This window comes from Castor canadensis, chromosome 7 (assembly GCF_047511655.1).
Source record: "Castor canadensis chromosome 7, mCasCan1.hap1v2, whole genome shotgun sequence".
Classification (NCBI taxonomy): domain Eukaryota; kingdom Metazoa; phylum Chordata; class Mammalia; order Rodentia; family Castoridae; genus Castor; species Castor canadensis.
The window spans coordinates 90,210,469-90,229,709 of NC_133392.1; the positions used below are offsets into that span (position 1 = coordinate 90,210,469).

At 33.3% G+C, this 19,241-nt stretch overlaps 1 protein-coding gene and 1 long non-coding RNA gene across 11 annotated transcripts in view; one reads left to right on the plus strand and one right to left on the minus strand.

The window, feature by feature from the left end:
- Col24a1 (collagen type XXIV alpha 1 chain) overlaps positions 1-19,241 on the plus strand; it is a 353,893-nt gene that overhangs the window by 244,927 nt on the left and 89,725 nt on the right. For all 10 annotated transcript variants that reach the window (XR_012449831.1, XM_074079547.1, XM_074079548.1 and 7 more), the window contains 5 exons: positions 10,956-11,009; positions 12,549-12,656; positions 18,119-18,172; positions 18,471-18,524; positions 19,149-19,205. Coding sequence is in view for 9 of the 10 variants with exons in the window: in XM_074079547.1 (XP_073935648.1) it covers positions 10,956-11,009; positions 12,549-12,656; positions 18,119-18,172; positions 18,471-18,524; positions 19,149-19,205 (327 nt within the window). In the remaining variant the exon portion in view is untranslated. The remainder of the gene's footprint in view (positions 1-10,955; positions 11,010-12,548; positions 12,657-18,118; positions 18,173-18,470; positions 18,525-19,148; positions 19,206-19,241) is intronic.
- LOC141424872 (uncharacterized) overlaps positions 1-19,241 on the minus strand; it is a 196,170-nt gene that overhangs the window by 89,171 nt on the left and 87,758 nt on the right. The gene's annotated exons all lie outside the window — the stretch shown is intronic.

The window sequence follows — 19,241 nt, forward strand, 5'->3', positions numbered from 1 at the left end:
GTGGTAGAATGCTTGCCTAGCATTGACAAGGCCCTGGGTTTGACTCTCAGCATCACCAAAACACTATATTTTTATATTTAAAATCCATGAGTTTATACTGCAGCATGGGCTTTTTTAAATAGCAGAATCCTAAAAGTTGATGGGGAGGGAAAATGTAGAACGAAGAAAATGAAAGGCCTAAACATACGATAGCATACCAAGCAGGGACTCTCAGGGAATGATGATGCAGCACGACAGCTGCTGATGGTGAGAGGAGAGAAGGAAAAGGGGATTGGAGATGGAAAAATGATAAAAACAGATCTCATCTGTTTCATAATTTTTCCCAGGAGCAATCCTGCCCAGTACACATCTTTGGTGCCTTTTTTTAGTAACAACACATGTGTCTTTCTTTTTTATTCTTTTTGTTGTTCTCCTTGGAATTTTAAATGCCTTTCAGCTTATAAACTCAATAAAAATACCATGGCATATTTTTTCAAAAGAATTTTATGATCCAAGGAACTATTGCTTAATCAGAAAGTCTGATGTTGGAGTTATTTTGCACTTTAAAAATTCTTCCTTGGGCAATATCACAAAGATGCTACCTTGTATTCTTGCAAAATAAACAAGAAAGAAAAATATACACTTTTCTTTTCAAGAAAAGAGAAGCTCTTCCTAGAGGATTAAGAATGAGATCTGGGCTGAAAAATAAGGCATCAGTTAACAAATTCCAAATCCAAGCCATAAACCTCTTTGAACAGAAGAAAAATGTATATTTTAGGCTTAATTCTATGCTAAAATGTTCAGATGCCTAAATCATAAATCTATGTGAAAAAAGAGTCAGGAGGTATTTGAGAAGAAACATCTGTCTGACTTACGGTCTGTCATCCATTTCTAAAAATTCTACTACAATGATATCTAAGATCTAAACACATGTAGACCTATGAACTCCAGAGAGAACATATTAAAATGAAATTATCTTGTTTTATTCCTTCAAGAAAAAATTCAGTTGGAGTTATTGAAATGTACTTTTTCTGATCTGCTTAAGGTCATATGAGACAGTTTCCTTGGAAACTCTGAGAAACAATCAGTTGGGAATTTGGGTTTGTGGCATTAAGTGACATTCAGTAGTAAAGAATTATCTAAATCTTTGTCATCTGAATGGTTTCTGTGGTAGGGGTTTGTTCTGAGCTATTCCATCATAAAGCAATATAGAAATTGAAACTCCTATGCTCACCACTGTGCAACCAATGTTAAAACCCCTGCTCTCCCGCTGAAGAGCTGAACATCCTTGGGAAAGTCATTCTTTGATTTCTCAGTTCATACATAACACATAATAAAGGGGTTAGAGCCATGCAGACCCTCCCAAGATGGTTGTGTCAAGAAGGTGTTGAATTAGCATGTCTCTGTTCTTTTTATTCCTACTTTACTCCAAAGAGGTCTTTGTATGTCTACTTAACATACTAGCTTCTGTATAAATTTTCTTCAGGCACATCCAGCATTAGCTTAGATTTCTAAAATTTTACTCAGCCTTATGGTCCATGACTCTATAAAATGTATTTTTCCATTCATAAATTCAACAAAGTTTTTGAATACTTTCTACGAGCCAAGAACTCTGCTAAGCTTTGGAGATGAAGTGAGAAACAAGATTAGCAAGTTTCCTGATCCCAAATCTTATAATCTAAAAGAGAAGACTGATAATAGATTAGAAATAATTACAGATTGTGATAATACAATGACATAAATAAATAGGTTAAAAACAAGAAAGTGAAATGAAAAAGAAAAATAGGGTCATAAAAGGAAAAGACAGATTGAGGATAGGAAAAGTAACTAGTTAAGATTAGATAGCATATTTTTACTAGAGCAGTGAGGGACCCCTCTCTGTATAAGGGATAATTAAACTGAGATATGAAAAATTAAAAGGAATCCATCATGCAAAGAACTGTAGGAAGAGCCTTCAAGGTAGATGGAGCAGCCCAGACATAGATGTGAGAATGAGCTAAGTGTTTGTAGGAAACTAAAAGGAAGCTATTCCAGTTGCAGCACAATGGATAGTGAAAAGTTACTTAAGATGAGCTTCAAGAAACAGGTAGGAAGCATGTCATGCATGACATTGTAATCCATGGTAAGAAGTCGGGTTTTATTCAAAGTGTGAGTGAGAGGCTTCAAGCAGAAGAAGATAGTTTTCCAATGAGAATCACTCTATCATTTCCAAACTTCATTTAATATTATCTGGGGTTATTGAGTATAAATGTATGAAATGTTATAAGAAAAGAACAAAATTAATTTGAATTAGAAAAACATGTAATTTTACAAGAGAACTCAATAGGGAGAAATTATGTTCTTTTCAACAAATAGTGCTAGTACAACTGGATACCCATGTGTGAAAAATTTAGTTGGACACCACCTTACATTATGCAAATGAAGTAAAAAAATGGGTAATAGACCTAAATGTAAGAACTAGAACTAAAAAAGTCTTAGAAAAAAACATAATAGCAAATCTCTTATGATCTTAGATTAAGCAAACCTTTTTTAGATAACAACTAAAGTTATCTAACAAGAAACAAAAATGGAAAGATAAATTGGACTTTATTTAAAATAGATTTTTTTACCTCAAAGGACACCACCAAAAAAGTGAAGAGACAATCCACAAAATGGGAGAAGATATTTGCAAATCATATATGATAAGGGGCTTCTATCCAGAATATATTAACAATTAAATACCAAAAGGACAAATAACCCAATTACAGAATGGAACAAGAATTTAAATTTCTCCAAAGATGTACAAATAGTCAAAAAGCACATGAAAAAGTGCTTGACCTCTTAGCCATCAGAAAAATGCAAATAAAAACCACAATGATATGCCATTTCTCACTCACAAAGATTATTATAACCAAAAAGAAAATAACAAGTCTTAATGGAGATTTAGAGTAATTGCAACTTTTGTACATTGCTGATGAGAATAAACTGATGCACTTGCTCTGTAAACCAGTTTGGCAGTTCCTTAAAATGTTAAACACAGACTTACAATATGACACAGAAATTCCACTCCAAAATATATACCAAAAACAACTGAAAACAGGTGTTCAACCAAAAACTTGTACATGAATGTTCATAGCACATTATTGCATATAGAAGTGAGATATGCAGCTGGGCACAAATTCTTACATCGGTAATCCCAGCTACATGGAAGGCATAAGTAGGAGACTATCGTCCAAGGTTGACCACAGGCAAAAAACACAAGACTGTCTAAAATATAACTAAAGCAAAAGAAAAAAGTGCTGGAGGCATGGTCCAACTGATAGAGCACCTACCTAGTAAGCAGAGGCCCTGAGTTCAAAACCCATACCTCAAATAAAAGTAAGATATACAAATCATATAAAACAGCATTCTAATTTCTATAATATAGAGCAAATGCATTTAACATGCACATTGTAGAAAATGTGGCTATTTTTACTATATGCCCTGCAAGCCTCTTAATATACAATGGGTTGAAGTGGGCAATGTTAACTTTTAAAAGCAACATTTTGAAGCAAAATATTACTTATACATTAGATGACAAACACTAATAAAATCAACCTTATACCAGTGAAAATTTGCACACACACACAATAGCATAGCTTTGAAGAGAAAAAAAATGTGAACAAAAGAAGCAGAGGAGACCTGACAAAGAAAATACTACTAAGACAGCCCCTTTTCTCACACATAATGTATTCATCAAATATGTGCAAAAATTTACTATGCATAAAATTCCTACAAGATTCATTTGTTCCATTCCCTCCAAGCTAAAAAATTATAAAAATATCTCACCACACTTTGCCTTTTATTCACAAACTTTGGTTTCATATCTAATATTTAGTACATTTTTTTAAATTGTTTCCTTACAAGTAAATATCTACTAGACTGGCTTGCTGTCTGGTTAAGACTAAATATGTTCCACTTCTTGTGCATTCCAATATTCATATGCTAACTCATTAAATATTCATTAAGTATCAACTGTTTGCCAAGCACAGTTCTGGATACTAATTTATAGGAGTGAACAAAATAGACAAGTTCCTGATGTCATGAATTTATATTCTCGTGGGAAAATAATGTGAACAAGAATGATAATTTCTGGTACTGAAATGTGCTTTGAAAAAAATAAAATAATGGTATTTGTACATAGATTAACTAGGTAAAGGGCTACCTTAAATTGGTTTGACCACTGAAGGATGACCTGAGGTTACATTGAACCAGACACCCAAGTATGAAAGGGAGTCAGCCATGTTAATATTTGAGAAAAAGAACTTTCTAGACTGAGGGAATATGTAATACAAAGGCCCTAAAGCAGGAAGATTCAGCCTATTAAAAACAAAACAAAAAAAAAAAACAGCAAAAAGACAGTGTAGCTAGAGTTATAGTAAATAACTGGAAAACATGATGTCAGAGAAATAGTAGGAGTCAGATTGGGCAAGGCATCGTCCACCATAGTAAGATATCATTCTAATCGCAATTTGTATATTTTTCTAATAGCAATGGGAAGCCATTTGGACCAGTTTAAACAGAAAGGTATATGATTAAAATTTTAGTGTTCATTTGGGGCTAAGGTAAAGAATTGAACTATGAGGTAAAACTGGACCATACACATACTTTAAAGGCTGTGGTGTTTAGATGACAAGGATGGTGGCTTAGAATGCAAGAGAACAACAGAGGTAGTGATCAGATTCAAGACAATGGATTTGCTGATGGTTTGGATGTTGAGAAAGTGAGAAAAAAAAGAAAGAATATACTATAGTTTTTAGCTGGAAAACAAAGTGGGTGAGCATGGCATTAAATGTGTAACAAGAGTACAAATTTATACCTACACATGTAAAAATAAGTAACATTGTATTTCTGGCTCATCCAGTTTTCCTCACAAGGTTCCACTTACTAATTTCTGGGATGCAGTAGGGAAATGGAGCGAGGCAAAGAGAAAAATCCAATCCAGTGGAATGCATACATGTAAACTAACCCTATACTTTAGTAGTCCCTTCAGGTAGTGCCCAATCAAGATGATTAGTCTCTCCATTTTACTAGTCTTTGACCTTCCCCTTTCACTCCTTTCCAAAATTGAATCTTTGTGTCTTGTGATAGTGAGAATGAAGTGGCCATAGATTTTGGGGCAGGTACTTTCTTATCAATTGGGACATGGTAAAGTCCCTTGTTAAATCTGCCCACTGCCTAACCTGTTAACCTCTGGTAATGATATCTGCAACTGGTAGTTTTCTGTGTGGGGCAGGTGAGTGTTTCTTTGCTGAACTAACATCATATCAGCACCCACTAATTTCTGTGGATCCCTCTGAAGTCTTCTGTGAGTCCAACTCAGTCCTTGCCCAGGTAAACTGATCTTTAGCCCTTATTACCAAGCTATGTCCTCCTTGAGTAGTGAGCACCCTTGCCTTCCATAAGCTCTATTTCTGAATTCCCGTCTACATCATGGGAACCAAAGAGTAGCTTAGGAAAATTTAATCAGGTGGCCTTCCTCATTTGACTTTGTTGAGCAACTATATTGATATGGCTACAAACCAGGAAATATCTAGAGAGAAGATACCTTTCTGAATCTTGGAATGAGTAGTGGGGAACAAAGATTTATCACTGCCAAAAGAAAGTCTAACAATACTCATTCATTCATTGTTTCCCTCCCCCTAATCCCTCTTCTCTCTCACCCCTCACTTGGTCCCTTTCACTCTCCCTCCCCTTCTTCCCTTTCCTTCCACCCCTCTCTCTGCCTTCTATCTTTAACTGGCACAAAAAGTCTAAGCTTCTCTTTACGCCTATTTGATATCCTCATTCTTCCACCATCTTTTAAAAGCCTTGCAGTTACAAAAAAAGTGTGTCTTCTCTACAAGAGATCTGGGTACTCCAGGCTCAACTTGTAGAATGTTAAAAGATATAAACATTTCCTTCATAGGTAAGGATGTTGAGTATTTCTTCATGTATTTATTAGCTATTTGTACTTCTTATTCTGAGAACTGTCCCATTAATTTCCCAATTTATTAATTGGGTTATTTGTTCTTTTGGTGTCTAATTTTTAGAGTTCTTTCTATAATCTTGGTATTAGTCCTTTATCTGAATAGCTGGCAAAGATTTTCTTCCATTCTGGAGGTCATCTCTTCATTCTGGTAATTGTTTCCTTTGATGTGCAGACACTTTCTAATTTGATGCAATCCCATTTGTCAATTATTGACCTTACTTTCTGGGCAATTAGAGTCCTATTCAGAGAATAATTGTGTATTCCTATATTTCAAGTGTTTTCCCTGTTTTTTTCCTGCAATAGTTTCAAAGTTACAGGTCAATGGATCCTTGATCCATTTTGAATTGATAAATCAAAATAAAACTGAAATTCCATCTCACCACAGTCAGAATGGCGATCATTAAGAAAACAAACAAGTGTTGGCCAAGGATACTGGGGGGAAAGGAACCCTATACACTGTTGGTGAGAATGTACACTACTGTAGTGATCGTATGGAGGTTTATCAAAAAAACTAAAAATTGGGCTGCCTTATGACCCTGATATGCCACTCTTAGACATATATCTGAAGGAGTATAAATGAACACGAGATAATATATACCCATGTTTACTGCCGCACTATTCACAATACCTAAGCTATGGAATCAGCTTAGGTGCCCAACCACTGATGAATGGATAAAGAAAATATGGTATATATACACAATAGAGTATTATTTTATCATAAAGAAGAATGAAATTATGTTGTTTGCAGGAAAATGGGTGGAATTGGAGATTATAATGTTGAGATAGGCCATGCTCAAGAAGTAAAATATGGCATGTTTTTGCTCATATGCAGAATCTAGACGTAAAATGATGATGATGATGATAATGGAACATGATCATAAAAGGAGACTGTCTTGAAGGGGAAATCAGCAGGAAGTGAGAGGAGAAAAGGATAGGGAACTGGGGGATCAAGAGGATCAAAGTATTATATATATATATGTACATATATACACATATATAATGTATACATATATATATAATATATATATGATAGCATAATGAAACCCTCTAAATACTGTTTTAAAAGGGGGGAAGGAGGGTAATTATGGTAGTATAATGAGGAGGTAAACCTCTTCAAAGTACATTATGCATATCTATGGAAATCTCACAATGAAACCCCCTTGTACAATTAATGTATGAAAATTGTACATTATCATGCATACTATGTTAGGAAAACAGAAACGTCTTCTCTTAAGATATTCACCCCTTGGGCATATGAACCCCTTAGGTAGGCTGTAAAGAGCAAAGTCCTGGGATTCAAAACGGCAAAAGAGAAAAAAAAGTATTTTGATAATTTTTGAAACATTGCTCCATTACAGTGAAGATGAGAAAGACTAGAAGAGAGACATGGTCTAGGGGTAGCAGGAGGAAATTGAGAGTTGGGTTTTAAACTCATAAGATTTGTGATGCCTACTAGAAATTCAAGAAGAGATGTCATTGGGTAGGGTAATCAGGACAGTAGTAAACTAAGGACAGGCTATGTAACTTAGGAATCATTTTTGAATGCAGATAGTATATAAAGACCTGGAGACAGGATAAGTCACCTAAAAGATGGAAGAGAGTTCTCCAACATCAAAAGGTTGGTAGCGGAAGAAGTCTTTATTTAGGGAAATGTTAAAAGTTGAAAACAAGGGAAGAATGCTGCCATGAAAACAAAGAATTAAAAAAAACTATCATTAGATTTTACTGTAGCATTGTTTCAGCGATATGGTGAAAACAAAAGTCCAGTAAAGAGAGAATGAGAGGTAAGAGTGGTGACCATGAATGTGAACAAGTCTTCCAAAAAGGTTTGCTGTAAGAGGAAACAGAAAATGTGTCTAGAAAAATACAGAAGAAATGAATGAATGAAAAGGGAGGGAGACACAGAAGATTGAGAATTTTTTTAATGAGTAATTTTAAGTCCCTATGAATGTTGTTGGGAATGGTCCACTAAAGAGAGAAATGGATAATTGTTCAAGAAAGAGAAAGATTCTTTCAGAAGAGAGAGCCTTAAATAAGTAAGTAGGCATGGGCTGCAGAGCACAAGTGAGGAGCTGGTCTCACTCAGGGAATGGTACTTCTTCCTCTACAAGAAAAAAGAGGCAGAATATTTGGTGATGTAAACAAGGATGTTGGTAGGTTAGATTTGAGATTAGAAACTTCCAGTTCCTAATTTGATTGCTATTGTATCCTAATAAGTTGTGAGGCAAGGTTTTGCTAACTTCTAAACGAGGTGGGAATGGAGGTTTGCAGAGATGAATGAATAAGTCATCTCAGAGAGTAATAACAAATGACTCAATTGTGTGTGTGTGTGTGTGTGTGTGTTCTGCTGGAGATTGAACCCAGAGCCTTGCACATACTAGGCAAATGGTCTACCACTGAGCTGTATTCCTAGCCCAATACACAACTTTATCAGACTATCAGTTTCCATCAATGTCAGCACTTCTATTTTGAGTATGCACAGAAGACCCACAAATAGTAAATATTTATATAAACACAGTGATGCCTAAGCCCAACTGTTGGTTGGCAGGTATTCTTATCGTGTGCCAGCTGATATGTGCATATGTAAATGTTGTGAAGTACTGATATTAAAGGTTGTGTGAATTCCCTCTTAGACTAGTATTGCAACAAAGGTTTAACATTTTAAATATCGTAAAGGTAAGTCATATATTTTATAAATTAGAGAAAATATAATCACCACAATAAATGAAACAAAAAACATTTAGTAAAATTTGATATCAGTACATTCCTTCTTAATGACCACTAATGCAAATTGAAATCACAATAACATATTTTTCACTCATGAGGTAGACAAATTTTAAGTCTGGTAGTATCAAGTGTTATAGAACATACGGAGCAATTAGAGCTCTTAAACATTGCTGCGGGAATGGAAAGTGATGAAGACAATTTGACAATATCTATACACTTGAAGATATATCTATCTAATCCTGCAGTCCAACAAATTAACTCCAGGATATATACCATTAAAAAAAACCTCTTGATATGGACACCTTGAAGTATGCATAGGATGTTTGTATTATAGCGTTGTCTGTAACAAAAAATCATTAGGAAAAATGTGTAACTGTGGTTTGATGACAAGATGGAATCCTACAGCAGTAAGAAAGAAAAAGGGAAAAAAAGGAAGGGAGGGAGGGAAGAAGGGAGGGAGGGAGGGAGAAAAAGGATTAAACACACACTGAATAATTGTAACAGCGTAGTAAACCCACCAAACACTGAAAAGAAGGCAGAAGGGAAGGAACTGTGGGAATATAATAGAGGGACTGAGCTTGTTCAAAGTATACTGTATGCATCTTTGGAATAATCACAATGAAAACCCCTTGTACTGCTGGTATATGCTAATGAAAATAGTAAAAAAATGTGTTTTTAGAAATTTTCAGAAAAATACATAAAATATGCTACTGCTTAAAGTTTAAAGAGATGCAAAATAATGATATATTGGTTGAGGACACATGCCAATGGAGTAAAAGTATAAAGAAATGCATGGAAATGATAAATAAATCCAGTATGATGATTGTACCTGAGTAGGAAAAGAGGATACAATGTTTGGAAAGATAAATGTATAAATGGGGTTTCATTAAATGTTTAAATGGGGGGATTCAATTATTTACACATATAATTTATCCTGTTCCTTAAGGTGGATGTTGAGTACATGAGTTTTCATTATGTTTTTATTATCTTTACACACAGTTAAATGTTGCATAATATATTTTAAAAAGAGCAGAAGATAGTGAAAACTAACATTTGTTGAGCTCTTCACTATACATGCAGTTCTTTCTAAGCTTTACCTGCTTTATCTCATTTAATTAGTAAAACAAGAGGTTTTTATTAGACCCGTTTTCTTTAGGAAGGAAACAGGCTGTTAGAAATTAAATAATCTGTCTGTGGCTCTGTAACTAGTAAATGCCAGAGCCAGAATAGACCAATTTTTCAAAGCTCACACTCTTACTTTCTATGGAGTTTAATCATCCACCTTTACAGAGACCTTACGAGCTACAAAGTCTCATTTCTACCTCTGGATGCAGCTGTGGCTACAGCAACAAAATAGAACCACTTTGGCCTGTAAATTGGGTGGCTTTCCAAGGCTAGGCGAGCATTTGCTTCAGAGCGTAGGGCATGAGTCATTTCCTTAGGTATCTGTTTATTCGTTCAACAAATATTTATTAAGAGCCTACATAGCACAGTGGTAAACCACAATTTATTTCTTGTCTGCATCAGTTTGCCAAGCTTTGGGGACACAAATCTGAAATTTCCGTTTTCATTTCCAACTAATGAAAGGAATGTTGTTATTAATTATTAGCCACTTTCAAATTTGCAACCTGGTTTATGATGGGTCACACTTAAGCCTATCCGTCATTGATCTGAAAATTCACATGGCATCGTACTTTTTGGTAAAAAATACGTATATTGAAAACTTTTCCTCTACTTTTGACTAAACAAAGCACCAAGTGAAATAAAAATACTATTTGAAAAAATTTAATATGCTCTCCTTTCATTCTCTGTATTTCCTTTTCTCCTTTTTACCCTGCAGATCAAAAATCCCCTCTTTAATCATTTACATTTCAATGAGATTTTCCTTACCCATGTAGTAGATATATTTTATAATCTGAGTCTTTTGACAAGATTCACATGAAAGTGCTAAAATGGATGCAGCATTTGGCTTTACTTTAATTCCATCTTGTTAATTAAAATGGGTATACTAAAACCAAATAATTTTTTTTTCCTTAAGAGCAGTTTAATTGTTCTTATACTGGCCAATTTGTGTGTGTGAACTTTGTAGCTGGTAACAGCTATGCGTCTAAATCACTGTGGTCTCTTTTTAAATAATTACACAAAAATAATATTGTGAAAAGTAGCTCTCTTTTACTTACTGTTAAATTTAATAAATATCTAAGTATTTTGACACTCCACTCTTTAACCACTATTTCTTTTTTTTATTATGAATGTTCAGGGACCAGAAGGAATTTTGGGAACTCCAGGACAAAGAGGTCATCCAGGAAAAAAGGTTATTTTCATTTTATTTCTTTTCATTCTGCTTTTCTTTTTTCCTATGTGCCCACAGCTACACAGAATGCTTGTAATATCTTTATTTATATTAGCTATAAAGAAATAAGAATTTATAAATTTGGGTTTTAAAGATACAGTTGTATAAGTTTCAGTTAGAAGTGCATATTACCTTAATAATTTGAATGCAAATATTCCAGTTTGCAATTTGAAAAAAAAATCTTTGATTTTGCTTTGTGTCATTTGCCAAAAAGTGTTTTAACAGGTCACGTGCAAGAAAAGAGATAAAATGAAAATACTATATGACTTGTGATATTTGAAAACAACTTTAGTAAAATATTTGAGGAAAAGATTATGATTGTAATTGTTTCTGGGTTTATTGTTTAATGTGTTTTTTCTAAGTTAAAAAGGTTATGATTTGGTAAGGGAGGGGGTGGGGGCAGGGGGGAGAAATAAACCAAGCCTTGTATGCACATATGAATAATAAAAGAAAAATGAAAAAAAAAAAAAAAGGTTATGATTTTATCTTTCTCATGTAATAAGAACCAGAAGTTAAGAATATCTTTTTCACATGCTTACTTTGTATTTTACTGAAAAAAATTCACATATTTGTAAAATTCTAATAAGTTATAATGAGAAATTTATGTTTCTATTGGATTAATAGTTTGTCTTAATGTTGATGAAGAAAAGGAACATTTTTCGCATTGGACTCTGACAGTTTGGAATATATTTATTATAATTAAATTCTAATTACACCATATTCTACTTTCCATAGTTCAATTCCTGCTTTTCTACAGCTAATACACCTAGTCCACCATTCTCAGAAGTTTTGATCAATAGAAGAAATAATATGAAAAAAAGATAAATGAATTTACACACATGAGAATAATCCCAATCTTGCAGTCTCTTTCATCATACCTAGTATTATATTTAGGATTGGGAGTATTGCTCAGTGGTTAGAGTGCTTGTCCTGGAATCAATCCCTAGCACCACACATACAAGAAGAAGGAAAAAGAAGAGAAAGAGGAGGAGGAAAATTCATAGTAAAATCAACATTAGAGGTAGCACAGGTCATTACAACCACCTCCATCCCTAGAAATGTAAAGTCTAAAAACTATTAGGAATACCAAAAATGTCCTCCTTTTGTCTTTTGTTTGTTTTTATTTATTTTTTATCATATTATTTTTGTACTGTGGGTACATTGTGACATTTACACTTGGTTAGCAAGTGTGAGCCCTTAGTTCGATCTCCAGTACTAGCAAATACGTATATATACATACATATATATATATATATATACATATACATATGATCTTTTTAATCATTTTCCAAAATCACTCTTAGTTTTTCAAATAACTTGTATACTGATAGTATGTTATTGTTAGTGGTGATCTACAGAACTATTAAAGCAAGCTTAATAATTTACAGAATTTTGCTTCCTGTTTATCCTCTGGAGTCACTCAAGTATATAATATAGTTAATCAATCTGAGTATAAATTTGTTTTTTCTTACTTCTATCTCATACTAATGTCATCCACAGGGTGACAAAGGACAAATTGGACCCACAGGAGATGTTGGAGAAAGAGGCACTCCTGGACAAGTTGGAGAACACGGTCCTAAGGGTGCCAGAGGAACTAGAGGTGCTGTGGTCAGTATTTGATTTGTTTCCAGAACTGAGTCTCTATGGATGGAAAAGAAATGTATCCATGTCCTTCCAGCTTTGTCCCTTGATTGACTTTACAGAGAATACACCAATTCCATTGAAAATCTATCTCCATGGGATGGGGAGAATTGTAAGCATTCCACAGGACTTAAATGGCTTAGTGGTTTCTGGATGGAAAAGGAAAGAGGAAAAAAAACTGAAAATGGAAATAAAACATGAAATGAGGTTTTCAAAAATCAGATTATAACTCCTAACCTAAGTAGGAAAGTTTATATGCCTAGCACTTAAAATCAGAATTTAATATCTGTATGAAACCATGCTGTTACAGTTAGCAAATTGCTTCGAAAATGAGGTTTACTTGACGTGAGCTTTCTTTCTGTGCTTGGGCTCCTCGTGCTTTGTCCAGTGACTGTTTTTCTAACCAGCTGTAGTAAATCTCCACACCATCTATTTATGTCTCTAGTTGTGTGAACTTTGCATGGTGTTGGGAACAAGTATAGCATGATACTTGGAACCTATGATAGTAAAATGTTTTGTTGATATGTTTTAGACTTCTTAAAAAATAACAGTGTTAAACTGATATATTTAAAAGATTATTCAATTTAATCTTATAGCTGTTTCATGAACTTTATTTATAAAATGCTCCATCTCCATTTAAATGTCACCAATGCTAGACTTTGGTGACAAGGCCTTTCAGAGACCATTGCATACTCCATATTTTATCTGAAAAAGATTTACCTTTCAGGCTCCTTATATGTATTCCATTATTTACTGACCTCTTACCACTCAGGCTTACTTCTTCTTATTTCAGTTACTAAGAATTTCTTGTCTTTTGTCTGTATGTTCAAAATAAATTATATAATGTGATTAATTTTTAATAAACATGAGCGCTGACACATCTAAAAATATTGCCATCAAAATAGGCTCCTATATTCAATTTTTCCTACAAAAGTATTCACTTTTTAAATTTTAACATGTTCCTTCCCAACATTTTGCCCAAATTACATACCCACCACCCACATTTCTGTTTGATGTTTGGCAATCTGATATGTGAGAAAATACATCTCACTTTTCTTTCATATTTATATTTCCCTTATTACTACTAAGTAATTTGCCCTTTTTCCTCTGGAAGTTGCCTGTTCATGTGCTTTACATATTTCCCATTAAGTTGTTGTCTTTTTCTTAATGATTTTAGTCACTTCTTATATATCTTAAATATTAATGTAGTTTTGCAACTATGTTGAAAAATATATTACAGGTACACTTCCCCATCTGCATTTACCTTTTAATACAGTGGTATCTTTTTCTGTATAGAATATTTTACATAATAAAACTTGGCAGTCTTTTCCTTTATAGATTTTGGGTCTTATTTCTTCATTAGAAATGCTTTCCCTACCTAAACTATGTAAAAATATTCTATATTCTGATCCTAATGTATGTATAGTTTATTTTTAACTCTTTAAGGCTTGTGGAAGGTTTATATTGGTAATAAGTTGTAGGAGATGAATTTATATTTAAAACTGATAGACAGCTGTTTTAATTTTATTTATTGAACAGTTGAACTATTTTCTACTTTTCTAAAATGCTTCCCTTACCATAAACTAAACTCTCAAATATTCACTGACCTGTTTTAATCCCTCAATCTGTTAGTCTGTTTCCGGGTCCATGTAACATTATTTTACTTATTATACTATTACAGGATCTTTTGAGATCTGTGAGAGCAAATACTCATAATTTGTTTTTCAGAAAAGTTCAGCTCATTGGTCTCCTCTAGTATGGACTCTTTTTCTATAGACAAACATGTCTTTTCATGTACTTAGATCTTCTTACATTTCCCTTAATAAGGTTACATTATTTTATTTTCTGTTCTTATACCTGTCTTATTAGGTTTATTCTTAGTTTTTAATGAATTTTATTCTCATTGTTAGTGTAGTCTTTTTCCATTTACATCACCTTATTGGTGCTGTGTAAGAAATGTATTTTCATGTTATACCCATTTTAATGAATTATTGTGGATTCTTTAGGTAAATAATAATATCACTTTCCCTTAATTTATTTTCCTGATTTTCTACATTGATTAGAACTTCTAGAATAGTAGTGACTAGAAACCTGGTTCTGTGCCTGTCTTTATTTTAAAAAAGCCTTTTAATGTTTCATTGTCAGGTGTTGATGGCAATTTATTTTTAGAATGTACTTACTATTATTTTAAAGAAATTTCTTTTCAACTTTAAATGAGAGTTTTGATCAGGAGATGCTGAATTTCAGCATTTGTTTAGATAATCCTATGTTTTCTTCTCCTTTGGTAATATAAGGAAATTCATTAATGGATTTCCAAATGTTGAATCAACCATGAATTCCTAGGAAAAAAATCATAGATATGTTTGTATTATTCTTTGACTGCTGCTGGATTCACTTTTCTAATATTTTATTTAAGAATTTTATTTTAGTTTATTGCATTTACTTTATCTTTGGAATTTTGGATCTGTATTTGTAAGCAAAATAGAGCATAGCTATATTATTTTGTTGTTATTGTTGTCAGCATTTTTAATGTTCTGTATAGCCTTTCTTGAATTTGGGTTTAAGAATTGAGCAGATTTTATAAAATGAGTTGGTAAGTTTTCTGATTTTTTTTTCCTATGTTCTACAGCAGTTTAGAAAGCAGATATTATCTATTTTTCAAGAGTTTTGAGAGCCAGAGTGGTGGTACAAGCCTGTAATCCTTCCTCAAGAGGTTGAGGAAGGAAGATTGAGAGTTGGAGGCCAACCTGAGTTATATAAGTAAACCTTGCTGCAAAAAAAAGTTTTGATAAAATTTGCATTTATTAAAAATCTGGACCTTGGATAGAGGGGTGAGGGGAAGAGATGATGGGGGTGATCTAACCAATGTACAATGTAAGCCTATTTAGAACTGTCACAATGAATCCCCCCTGTATAACAAATATATTCTAATAAATTTTTTAAAATATGGACTTGATGTTACTTTATTAGTAATAGGTCTTTGGCTACCTTTTCAAGTTTTTTCTCAAATACAGTTTTTGAAATTTTTTCCTAAAAAAATCATCTATTTTCAAATTTTCTAGATTTTCAAATTTAGTAGGGAAAACAACATTTAATATCTTCTTATAATAATTTAAATTTTTTAAGGATGGGGACATATCTCAGCAATAGAACCCTTGCCTAGCTTATACAAGGCTCTGGTTTGAGTCCAGCACCACGAAAAAAAAATGTAACAATAAGGAAAAATTAGGTTATCATCCAAATATTGTTTTATTAGATCTACTCTTTTTCTTGATTAGATTTGCCTAAGATTTTGCTATTGTATTAGTCAGTTAAAAGAGTCTACTTTGTTTTTCGCTCAACTTTTTTCTGTTCTTTTTATTAATCTGTGCTTTAGTGTTATTTCTTTCTCCTCTTTTTTTGGTTTATATTATAGTTCTTTTTATTTTTTTGACAGTGCAAGGGTTTGAACTCAGGGCCTTGAACTTGTTAGGCAAGTGCTCTATCTCTTGAGCCATGCCTCCCACCCTTTCTGCTTTAGTTCATTTTTCAGATACAGTCTCATCATTTGCCCCAGTCGTCCTGAGACAGCTATCCTCCTACCCCCACCTCCCAAACAGCTGGAATTACAGATCTGAAGCACAACACTTCTCTCTCTCTCTCTCTCTCTCTCTCTCTCTCTCTCTCTCTCTCTCTCTCTCTCTCTCATATATATATATACATATATATTGATTTCAGGAAGAGGTTACTGAGGTCTTCTGCTCAGTTACTTTTTGGAAGGTTACATATTTTGAAGATATACTCTTAGGTAACTTAAGAGTCACAACTCATTTTCCTTATACAACACACATTTTATTTCTTTGTTGTAGTGGCTCTGATCTTTCTATCCTTGGGTTCAGCAGCACTCTTTAGCCATGACTGCCTTTCTAGGAAGTTCCCATGCTTATTCATTTAACTTCTATGAAAATGTCTGACAGCAGCACAAGCAGGAAGTAAAAAGACCTGACTCTGTTCTCCAATTAGTCAAGCTCCTGCCCCTTACACTCTTGATTTCAGAGTTTGTAACTTCCTTGGGACCATTTACACACTAGCAACAATTTCCTTTTGTGCATATTTCAACTCTAGTTTCCTATCTCAGATCACGAAATCTTGATCCAATGATGCTTACTTTTCTTTCAGTATTGTGATTACAAATAAACAAGTAGCTTTCTTCTCTCCATCTCTCAGAAACAAAAATATGTCATTCATTCATCTTGATCCAATATGCATTAGCTTCTCTTTTTTTGTGTGTGCTGGAGGTTGAACAGAGGACCTCGATGATAAGCAAGTGCTGTACACTGAGCTAAACGTGTACTAGATTCTTAGGTTTTAAAAGCTTTAGTAACTGCTCTTAGGTTACTTTCATTTAAAAGGGTGAATTGAGCATTTACATTCAAATCTAAATTGTCTTCATAATGACTGAATTCTTAATTTTTTTAAATTAACTTTGTACAGTTCTTTTCCAGACTAAAATCTATTCTAAAATGAATGAGTCTAAATATGCTGATTTGTGGTTAATAATTGTAATGTGAACTTTTTTTAGAGCTAGGATTTTAAAGAAGTCATGAAATATAGTGAAGCAGAATGATCAAATGGGAAATATTCTGCATGCAGAATCCAGACATCTGGTTCTGGCACCTGGTTAGTGTGATAGTTGGCAAGTCACTTATTCTGAGCCTTAATTTCCTCATCTATTTGTTTTGAGACCCAAATAGGAGAGTTGATGTGGAAACTTTTTGATAATATGAAAAATAGGACTTTTTAGGATCATTATTTTGCTTTTTTTCAATTACTTGAGTCATATTTTCAATAAATTAAGGGCATTTATTGATGAACCTTTAATTTGTATGGTTTTCCCCATCTGTAAAATATTGACAGTAAAAGTAACCGTATGGTGGTAGTTACACATAAGTTGTCAGTATTTCTGTGCCAATAAGTTTTGTTGACCAGTGCTGAAACATACTCATCAAAGCATCTGGAACCCTCAGTGGTATAGAATGTTCCCGGATCCCACAGGGACCATATCAGAAACCATCAGACTTCACGCTCTGAAACGCAGGGAGGTACATCTACCACAAACTTTAACAGATGTCAACTGTATTTCCCAGAATTTGCCAGAGGCCAGCAGTGTTCTGACAACTGAAAGTACTTCTTTTAATATGATTAAGTATGTTCATACCAAAAATAAACTAGAAACTTTTTTTTTGTGGAACTTCTGTGGACCAGAAGAAAAATAAATACAAAAAATGGGCTTGGTTTTTTGTTTTGCTTTGTTGTTTTCCCATTTCAGACTTTACAGAATTTCAAACAATGAAATGTTAGAGGTAAAACTTTAAATAATTGGCATATAAGTTTAGTGATTCAAACAGTTGTCTATTTTCTTTCTCACCAATATTTACTTTGATTTTTAGGGTTCTGTAGGACTGATGGGTCCTGATGGAGAACCAGGAATTCCAGGATATAGGGTAAATACTTCTAGTTAAATATATATATTATATATATATACATATATAATATATATATGCATCCCTACATACATATGCACACACATTAAAATATTTATATTAAATATTATATCTCAGGTATGCAAATAAAGATTAAATCTCTCTGATAAACCTTTTTAACATATTTAATTGTCATCCCCCTATAGAGAGAATTTTTTCCCTTCAGAATAGCACAATGTCTAATAGCATGGACTCGTTGGCATTGGGTAGAGCATGGCTGGGTATATGGGAAATATCTATTTACTTGTCTTTTTTACAGGGCCATAAAGGTCAACCAGGACTCTCAGGGTTGCCTGGACCTAAGGGAGAAAAAGTATGTGTGTGTGCTGGCATTTTAATTCTAAAGCTAACATTTAATTTATGAATTCTTTCTAAAAGAATGCATGGAAACATTTTCAAGGGATAAAGGAGTCACTTTTCCAGTTGGGAGTTTTGCAAATACTAGAAGAGCATAATAATCAAGAACCAGAATTTAAACAAATTATTAAAATACCTTCCATGGATTATTTCAAGATTGAGGTGAAATAATAGAAAGTGCTTTTTAAACTGTATAATTTTGTGAAAGTAATATTGATTACATGTTGAAGAGGTTTTGAGACTCTAGATAACTAATTATAGCTCTCTTAAATTAAAATTTCTTAATCAGTTAGGTGCTACATCAGCACTTTTGATTTGTGACATAATTAAAAACCTGCATTTTGAGAAATTTCTAAGATGCTTTTTATGTAATTAAAACAGATTGACACTCTAAGAACCATACACAAATTATAATTGTGTCTGAAATACCATATGTTTAATTTTTTAGGTAAAAGTTTTCACTTAAAAATATAAAGCCAAAAATTTATATTTCTGACAGATTAGAAAATAACAGGGTATGTATTTTAAAAGGTTATTTTATTAATTTAGTTGTGTTAATAAATCATTATTTTCATTTTAGGGTTACCCAGGAGAAGATAGCAAAATCCTAGGACCACCTGGGCCTCGAGGTGAACCAGTAGGTCTTTTTCTAAAATTATTTTGGTACTTCCAG